This window comes from Fistularia commersonii, chromosome 1 (genome assembly GCF_037954325.1).
Source record: "Fistularia commersonii isolate RoL2024-O1a breed Wild chromosome 1, RoL_Fcom_v1.0, whole genome shotgun sequence".
Classification (NCBI taxonomy): domain Eukaryota; kingdom Metazoa; phylum Chordata; class Actinopteri; order Syngnathiformes; family Fistulariidae; genus Fistularia; species Fistularia commersonii.
In genome coordinates, this window is record NC_141284.1 from 27,891,636 (window position 1) to 27,901,400 (window position 9,765).

General features: G+C 38.5%; 1 protein-coding gene across 2 annotated transcripts; it reads left to right on the top strand.

Moving 5' to 3' along the window:
* The first annotated feature begins 933 nt into the window (after positions 1 to 933).
* On the top strand, positions 934 to 8,016 carry cdkn3 (cyclin dependent kinase inhibitor 3). Of its 2 annotated transcripts, XM_086158308.1 has the most exons (8): positions 934 to 1,534; positions 2,509 to 2,598; positions 2,689 to 2,744; positions 2,830 to 2,874; positions 2,972 to 3,194; positions 4,957 to 4,988; positions 5,094 to 5,194; positions 6,041 to 8,016. In XM_086158308.1, the coding sequence occupies exons 2-8, from the start codon at positions 2,519 to 2,521 to the stop codon at positions 6,128 to 6,130; spliced, it is 627 nt and encodes a 208-aa protein (XP_086014434.1). In that variant the 5' UTR covers positions 934 to 1,534; positions 2,509 to 2,518; the 3' UTR covers positions 6,131 to 8,016. The 2 variants fall into 2 exon arrangements, with proteins under 2 accessions (XP_086014434.1, XP_086014425.1); XM_086158299.1 differs by lacking the exon at positions 934 to 1,534 and having other exon boundaries at positions 2,338 to 2,598.
* Positions 8,017 to 9,765: the final 1,749 nt, after the last annotated feature.

The window sequence follows — 9,765 nt, forward strand, 5'->3', positions numbered from 1 at the left end:
TTCACATATTAAATTCCTGTTAACACGTTGTCTTTTTTAGCAAAGTCAACCAAAGCAAATTCCTTGTAGTTGCAAAATTACTTGGCAAATGAAGCAATTCTGATTCTGATTCTCTATAGTCTAATGGCATGTCAAACTATATAAGATAAAATAAACTTCATTGATCCCCATAGGGGAAATTCGTTTATCAACAGCAGCATAACAGTTATGTCAAAAAAAACAAAAAAAAGTAAAATAAATATGAATATCAATATAAATAGAGACAGAAGACAGAGGATAGCAAGACATCCACGAATAAATAGACAGCAGCAGCACCAACATCAGGGATATTAATGGACAATATAGAGGAACAACGAGGGTGAAAAATATACATCTAGAACTAGACGACAATATAAGCAGTGACAATAGCAATGAATAAAATAAATAAACAACAAAAAAGTAATAAATCGCATTACTTTGCTATTATTAAACACTGACACTGATTTTTTTTTCTTTTTTTTTTTTAGTTTTATTTTATTTTTCGCTTGCTATTGAGGAAATAAGTGACCTATAAAGAATATTGTATAATGTTTATCTTGTTATGAGGTTTTATAAGAATGTGTATGACTCTGTTAAGGAACCTGTTCTAATAAATGTTCAAAAAAAAAAAATGTTCCCCAAATTTTAATTTCTTCATAAACGATTTTGAATGATAAAAAAAAAATCCTTAAAATTTATGGAAAAATCCCAAAACCAAAAAATATACAGTTTGATGTCTGAGATTCCTTGTGAGCCGCCAACGTAATTACATGTTATATTCCCCTTGCAAATTTTTTTTTTCGTTTTTAATTCCATTTGTCTATCTATTTATTTAATTATTTCCTTTTAATTTCTTTTTTTTGTCTAGCATTATACATTTCTCACAAACCGTTAACACTATTAACTTCTGATTACATACAGAACGAATGTCCTCGTGTCCTTTGCTTCCTCATCCCTGGTTGTTTCATTGACATTCAGTTCTATCTTGCCATGTTTATTTGTACATTTGTATATTTGTGTGTACTATTTATGTTCAATTACACACTGATTCTTTGGACTTGTTTTGAGGACATTACATGTGTTTTTCCACTTTCATTTGGAGTTTGACTCCTAATCCAGACTTCCATGGGTTCTTAAATTAGAATTCCATTGATTATATTTGTGTAATTTTGTTGTCAACACATTCAACTATGTAAAGAACAATGCATTTAATAAGATTTTTTCATGCATTCAGATCCAGGATGCGTTATTTTAGTATCCCCTTTATTTTTTGAGCAGTATATGTATACTTGTATATATAATTTTATTTTTAACAATATATGTTCCCTATTAGGTGTGCAGTGTCTTCCGCGATAAACTCCGCCCGCCTGCGTCATCCCGATACACACATCGAGCGCACACCTGTGGAGGGGCGCGTACGTTGACTGTTACTCGAATCTGATTGGCTGCTCGCTTTCTGGATTTTTCAAATCTAAGTCGCAGCTGGCGTAGCTGTCAAAACTTCCGAGGGCAGCAGGTAAATGCGGATTTTAGAAAAGAAATCAATGTGCGAAATATATAAAAATTAAATTCCATGAAACTTGTCAAATCCAGTTTTTAACTGCCGCCGGTCCTCTCTCATTTTGATTTTCCGGCAATCCTGATTCGAATTGTTTGTCCGTTTAGCTTGCCTGTAATGTTCGCATTGCTAAGCTAACGTTTACTCTTCCACCCAGAGGTCAAAGGCTCAATGATAAAAACAAGTTAGACTCTTAATTCATATTTTTCGTGATGCTGAAATATTTTTCGTGTGACTATGGGGAAAAAAAGCTTTGCAGCCAAACCTCACCTCTTCCGGTGGGGTGTAACGTTTGTCCCAAATAGCTGTTTTTACTGAAACTACTATTTGCTGCAACCGCTGTTCTGACTATTCGATGCCATCCTATATTTTGTTTTACCTTAAAATAACTTGCATGTAACTTCAAATTACAAACTTTGTTGTATGGAGAATTTTTTTTCTTTTTTTTGTGGCTTCATCTTCATCTTATTTTATCGTGACTTATAAGAAATTTCTGTAGATTTTCTTGGTCTTGAGATAAAATAACTCCGAAACTATCCTGAAACAATTACCCGAAAATAAGCAGGATAATTTCTTGAATGTAACAAAAAAAAGGGAAAAATACCATAACATTTGTTTTTAAAAATATTCTTAAAATGTCAGAGAAAATTGGCAAAGAATTTTAAAATCAGCTGCTACAATAGAATTAACAATTTAATTGAGAACGAGCACAAAAAAATAGAGGCATCAGATAAGTTGTGGGAGGAGAAGCTTGTGTTTGGATCTGCTATAACTGCTAGAAATATTCTGGTAGATGATTTCTAGAGGATGAGCTTTCATAGATTAGACCAACACTGAAATGAAAACACCCAGATTGTTGATTGTTATCATTTTCATATTGCCTTACTGCCGGTATTGTTCATGATTCTGCACCTTTCTCCCTCCGCCGGCAGGGCTGACGTCATGAGGACCCACGAGTTTGACTCGTCATCGGAGGAGGACGAGGTCGGCGAGGAGGAGCTGACTCCCCTGCACATCTCCTGGTAGGGTTGCAGCAACTCACGCTGACTCTTATAATAAAAAAAAAAAAAAAAAAAAAATGGATGTGATGAGATCATCTGTTTGTGTTTGAGGTTGCCGCTGTCCGTGGTGGAGTCCTCCCAGTTCCTGGGGATTTGCGCCCTGCCAGGTAAAGCATCTCTTCCAGCTTCTTTTTCCTCTTTGAGATGTTTTTATACAGCTGACCGTGACGCACTTTCTCCATCTGCATTCAGGCTGTAAATACAAGGGAATCCGCCGCAGCCTGCAGAGAGACGTCGGTGAGACACCCATTCACGATGATCAATAAATGAGCGTCGTTTGGTCGAACGTAGGTCCCGACATCAGCCGTTAACCCCTTTGTTTTCCCGGTCACAGAGGAGCTCTGGAACCAGGGTGTCCAGGACATCTTTGTCTTCTGCACCAGGGGGGAACTGGTCAAGTACCGGGTCCCGCTCCTGCTGAATGTCTACCAGCAGCAGGGCTTCACCGTCCACCACATGCCCTTCCTGGATGGAGGCGCCCCCGAGCTGGAGCACTGCTGCAGCATTCTGGAGCAGCTGCGAGGGAGCCTGCAGGAGCAGAGGAGGACCGTCCTCCAGTGAGTGTCCCGCTCAACAGACTTGAGGATAGTGACGGTGACTTCTGCAAACAGTAGATATATGTGATATCTTCTGTGATCGACTGGCGACCGGTCCCAGGTGAACCCCCAGAGGTGAATCTCTGTTACGTTCAATTACAATTAACAATCCCCAGAGTAAAGTAGCAATTAATTATTGTAGTTTTTCTTTTATATCATCAGTAAAAGTCACTTCTAAAGTCATCCAAAAAAACTAAATAAAAGTAAAACACAAGAAATGAGCTTTAAAGGGATCCCTGTTTACCAAGATATCTATCAATATTTGAACCAGCTACATAAAAACAGTGATATGATCTTTTAACATCTTAGTTTTGATAACCTTGCAAAAGAAACTTCACTTGTTGTTTACGTCGTGATGCCGTCTCGGTGGTAACATCATGTGGTTGCATTGGGCTCGGACCCATCCGTTCTAACCCGCGCTGCAAAAACGTCATCCGTGCACGAGGAGGACAACGCTGAAGACAGAAGTGAGCTTGAAAATGCAGATTGCGCTGCAATGCTTAACAGCGAGAGAGCGTCCGTTGTCGGGAGCTTTACTTTTGGTCTTTGCCCGTTCACTGGAGACTCACGCGTGACTCGTCGTCAGCTCTCGTTGCACCGGTGCCTGGTTGTTCCTCATCAGATGCTACTTCTGCAGTAGAGAGAGAGAGAGAACATCAGCGTCTCCTGCCTGTTGCGTTTCTTTGAGCGGGTTTCCCTCCTCTTCAGAGAACCTTTTGTATGCTTGTGACAGAAAACTCCAGGCCCGGCGTTTGGCTTCGGTCTCTGTTAGCTTAGCTCGGCTAAATGCATCCGCAGAGAAGCGTCGAGGACACGGCTTCAGATCCGCAGGAAGTCGTGTGCGTCCACAAGCGATTTCCCACTTCTTTCTTCTCTTCCTTGGAAAGCTCTGTAGACCAGCATCCATCTCTTTGTGCCGTTGGACTGGAAAGTGCACCGAAAAACATCACAATGTGATATTATTACCGTGTCGACCAAGTCAACACTAACTGAGAGCCATAGTTAACATGAACAACCGATGGATGTCATCAACCCAGCATGCATTGCGCTCGTAAAACAGTGGCTGCACTTTTAGATTAAAATATGATTTTTAAAGTAATAACAATTCCTAGCCTCTTTAACGACACATTCTAGCTCAGTAAAGCATAAACATTTCTATTAGCACTCCCAAGCAGGGTTCCCTTTAAGGTAAGATAAACTGTATTTAGCCCTTCCTTTGAAATTCCTTTGTCACAGCAGTGTAATATTTAAAATAAAAAAAAAAAAGGAAATAAATATGAGTATAAATAAAAAGGTAGAAGACAGGAAATAGCAAGACAAAAATAAATAATTGATTTGGGAAAAAAAAAATCCATGAATAAATAGCAGATAAATAAACAACAACATCAGGGATGATGAAGAGGGTGTAAAATACACAACTAGAACTAAACCACAATATAAATAGAGTGACAAAAATAAATCGCCATGAGTAAAATAGATAAACAGAAATAGGCGGACAAATGGAAATTGAAAATGCACAAGGAGAAAGTCCTGGGGGGAAAAAAAAAAAAAAAAAGCACGATATTTGCAAATAAATGAGGTGAATTTGGGCAGAAATAAACTTAAAAAAGAAATGAGGAAAGGCCTCATTGTTAGTCAATCGATCAGTAAGGGGAAAAAAAAAAAAACGCAGGAAAATAATATGTTCAAAGATGACGCGCCTTCTGTCTTCTTCCCCCTTCAGCTGCTTCGGAGGTTTGGGTCGCTCCGCGCTGAGTAAGTCAGTCCCGACTCTCGCTTCAGTATCTCGGCGTGTCGTCGAGGCTCGGCGGCTGTTCTGACCCCTTTCCTCCTCCCTTCCCCCGTTTCTTCGCCGTCCAGTCGCCGCCTGCCTGCTGATGCAGCTCTCGGTGACGATGACGGCCGACAGGGCCATCGAGATCCTGCAGCAGCACCGAGGAGGAGCCATCCAGACGGTGAAGGTGAGCCGCTTCCGAGGGGAAACTCCTTTTTTCCTCGTCAAAATTCTCTTCTCGTGAAAACGTCTTCAAGGGGGAACAAAATAGTTTTGACAGGAAAGGACCGGGATCATCATGAAGGAGAACCTCCACTGACAAAACTCCTTTTTCTTCAGTCAATTAAATCCTTTTTACTTTTTCATTTCATATGTACACTGCTCAAAAAAATAAAGGGAACACTTAAAAAACACATCCTAGATCTAAATGAATGAAATATTCTTATGAAACACTTTGCTCTTTACACAAAATCACACAAAAATGATCAATGGAAATCAATTGTATCAACCCATGGAGGTCTGGATTAGGAATCACACTCAAAATTAAAGTGTAAAAACAAACTCCAGGCTGATCCAACTTTGATGTAATGTCCTTAAAACAAGTCCAAATGAATCTGTGTTGCTTCCTGAGTGGACACTATGATTTCACACAAGTGGGATTGACTTGGAGTTACATTGTGTTGTTCAAGTGTTCCCTTTATTTTTTTTGAGCAGTATATTTATTCATTCTTTCTGTATATATATTTCTCAATTTTTAAACCTCTCAAAGCTCAATAAAATATATACATTATGAATTCATGTTCTCACTCTGGAATCTCTATTGGGCAAATACGCTTAAGATTTTTCAAATGAAGACGATCGATCTTCAAACAGTGTTGAATTCTTCTTAACCAATGACCGCTAAAGCTGATCAGATCAATAGAAAATTGCAAATATCGATAAATGTGTCATTTTCGACGCTTCGGTTTTTACAAGTTCGTAATTTAATGGTTCATTTTACAGTTTATTTGTTTATCTTTTGTCATTTCTCCAGCAATACAACTTCCTCCACGAGTTTCAGGAGCGGTACACAGCATACCAGGAGAGCAGGGCGGACGAGACAGAACGTCCGGCGTCCAGATGATCCAGAACCTTCTCTAAACATCGACCCGGGGAACGTGGAGACTCTTTTCCGCCGGGGGTTCAAATTGTTCTAATGGCTGCACTTTATAAGAGAATAATATATTGCTTCTCCGTCATTCTCATTACAACCAAATAAACGTTCTTAATGTGGCGCTCCAATTTATGGAATTTAATTCATAGCAATGTTCATAAAAATGGAGAATGTGTTTGAATTTAAATTAAAAAAAAAAAGAAAACTGGACACATCTGGATCGTTTAGCTGATTTTTGAATGCTTCAATTTACAGTCGCTCTTAATCTGGTTCACAATGATGTCATTACATTGGCTCCTGTTACTCTTTTTCTCCTTAGGGCTTTTCCCTTCAGGTGTCGCCACAGCGAATCAACCTTCTCCATCCAACCCTGTTCTCTGTATCATCCTCTCTCACACCATCTACCTTCATATCTTCTCTCACTATGTCCATCAATCCTCTCCTTGGTCTTTCTTGAGACCTCCTGCCTGACAGCTCCCAATTCCAGCATCCGTCTACCAGTATATTCACTATCTTTTGTCCACAACCCAACCATCTCAGTCTGGCTTCTCTCCAAAACATCTAACATGTGCTGTTCCTCTGATAGACTCATTCCTGATCCTCTCCATCCTGGTCACTCCCAAAGAGAACCTCAACATCTTCATCTCTGCGACTTCTTTTCATCATTTGAAACTGATCGTAAAGCATTTCACCTCTGTCTTGTCCACCTTTGCTTTCATTCTGGCTGAAAGTCCTCTATCTCTTGGTACCCCAGACAAAAGTGTCTGGGGTACCAAGATTGTTCCCCTCTTTTTCACACTCTCCTACAGTCCGGACTGTTGATCCAAAGTACGTTGAAATCCTCCACCTTCTTGATCTCCACTCCCTGTAGCCTCACCGGTCCACCCGAGTTCCTCTCATTCACACACATATATTCTTGCTGCGGCTAACCGTCGACACACTAAACCAAAGACATTGGCTCTACCTCCTGCACCTCCCGCTCCACACCATCTCTACTAATTAAACTCGAACCCACGAGGACAAACATCCATTGGATCTTAAGTCCAACGCCTTAACCACTCGGCCATCCTGGTTACCCCAAAAGACAAATCACCCCTGTGTCAGAGCCAGCATACATGTCCTGCACCAGTCTAGCATACTTCTCATACAATACCATAGAGTTTCTCTCTCTGCACCCTGTCGGATCACATAGTACCCCTGACACTTTTCATTCCTCTCCTTTCCAGAGCATACCTCCACCTGTCTAGATTTTCCTCAACCTGATCTCACAACAGATCACAATGTCATCTGCAAACATCATGGTCAATGGAGATTCCTGTCTAACCTCATCTGTCAGCCTGCCCATCACCATTGCGAACAAGAAGGGGCTCAGAGCTGATCCCTGATGGAGTCTCACGTCCACCTTGAACTTCTCTGTTACCCCTACAGCACACTGCACCACTGTCTACACAGCGACCATACATGTCCTGCACCAGTCTAACATACTTCTCTGCCACTCCAGAGCTCCTCTCTTGGCACCCTGTCATATGCTGTTTCTAGATCTACAAAAACAATGTAGCTCCCCCGACCTGCTCTGTACTTCTCTATTAGCATTCTCAAAGCAAATACTGGACCTGTAGTGGTTTCCTCAAAGCAAATAATTAACAAGTTAAAGTCACACACATAACAGAAATAATTCTTGTTTTCATGTCCTTGTTGTGACATGAGATCTAATACAACAAACTGTTAACCCCTAAAATGTACACATTTGAAAATGTCAAATACTCAAATCGATCGGACTCTTCGAACCCGACACTTTTCTCCACTCATTCCAACCTGCTTGATGCATTCTGGACAGCAAAATGACAATTTAATTGTTCGAGACCTTGTACATTGACAAAGCTTTTGAATCTTGAACCCGTTCCTTTACCTCTTAATCTATTTTCATTTCAAATCAAATGCATTTTAATAACAACTATTCTGTTTTTTTTTTGTTTTTTTTTAAAAGCGCTTTCTCTTCGTCTTAAAAGCCAATGTACTGTCTTTAATTTCATATTGAATAATGCCATCTTAAACTATATTATGTGGTATATTGTACAATTTTTCAGTAGTTTAAATATTTAATCTATCTATCAGACTTTAATTCCTCTTCCCTCAGCCGCAGGGAATCTTCAAATCTTTGTAGTTAACAGTTAAGACAATTTATATCTTATTATATTTCTTATTCTTCCTCCTTCCTACTATTATCTATTACTGTTATGTTTTTACTTGAAACTCTGGCACAACAATTTCCTTCAGGATAAATAAAGTTGTTCTCATCTCATCTCATCTCATATTTTGTTACTGACTTGCATTTTTTGACTTTTGCTTTTTTTCACATACATAACTTTAAGTTTAACTTATTATACTTAATATCATTACTATTTAGGTTATATTGTAACTAATTGTTTAAGTTTAAACCAATTTTGCCCTTGTAGAGTGTCATTGAAAGCAGCTCAGGGGGTTAAACTCCGCCCGCCTGCGCCATTCCCATACATACATCGAGCGCACCCACGCCAAGGTTCCCCTGATGGTTACTCGAATCTGATTGGCTGCTGGCATTTACGGGCTTTTCAAATCTAAACAGTAGCTGGTGTCAAAACAGTGGAGGGTCGCGGCTAAATGCAGATTTTCAGAAAATAAACATGAATAAACTGTATGAAAAACTTGCAAGTAATGTTGCATGTAAGTTATATCCAGTTCTGACTTGCTGCCGGTCTTTGTTTATGTCCCTTGAGTCTTGTTTGAATTGTTAGTTTCACTGTAATGTTTGGATTGCTAAGCTAACGTTCACTTTTCCACTCAGCAGTCAAAGGGTCAAAGATAAAAACAAGTTTAAATATTTTTAAATGCTTTAAATGCTTAAATACTTTTCGTGTGACAATGGAAAAAAAAACTTAGCAGCCAAATCTCACCTCAATGTCACCTCCTCTGGTGGGATGTAAAAAAAAATTTATATATATTTATATATATATATATATATTTTTTTTTTTACATACCTTTAACTTTCTTTATTTATTTCGGTCTTTAATGTTATTTTTATTTTATTTTTATTATTGGCTTTTTTTTTTTTCTTTTAATTTTTATATAGTTTTATTTTGACTCTTCCCCACTTGACTGTAGCAGGAGCTGTCAAGCAATCAATAAAGTATTCTGATTCTGAAATAGCTGTTTTTACTCTGTCAACATTAAACTACTATTTTTTTTTTTAGCTGCTCATATAATTTTTTTGTCCCATCATGGTTTTTATAACTATACTTCTACGGTTCATTTTACTTTAAAAGGTTTTGCATGCAAAATTGAAATGACTAACTTTGTTGTGTACAATTAACCAAGCTTTAACTCCAGCCGCAAAAGTGCATTTTCTTTTGGCTTCATCTTTTTCTTAATTTTTATTTTCAATGTAACAAGAAATGGCTTTCATTTTTTTTTTTGACTTATGATAAAATTGCTATGAGACTATTAAAGCAATTACCTGAAAATAAGCACAACATTTTCTGGAAATTAAAAAAAATGGGAGGAAATGCTTGGAAAATTTATCTGAAAATGTCAGAGAAAATTAGCAAAGAATCAGCTTATAATAAGCA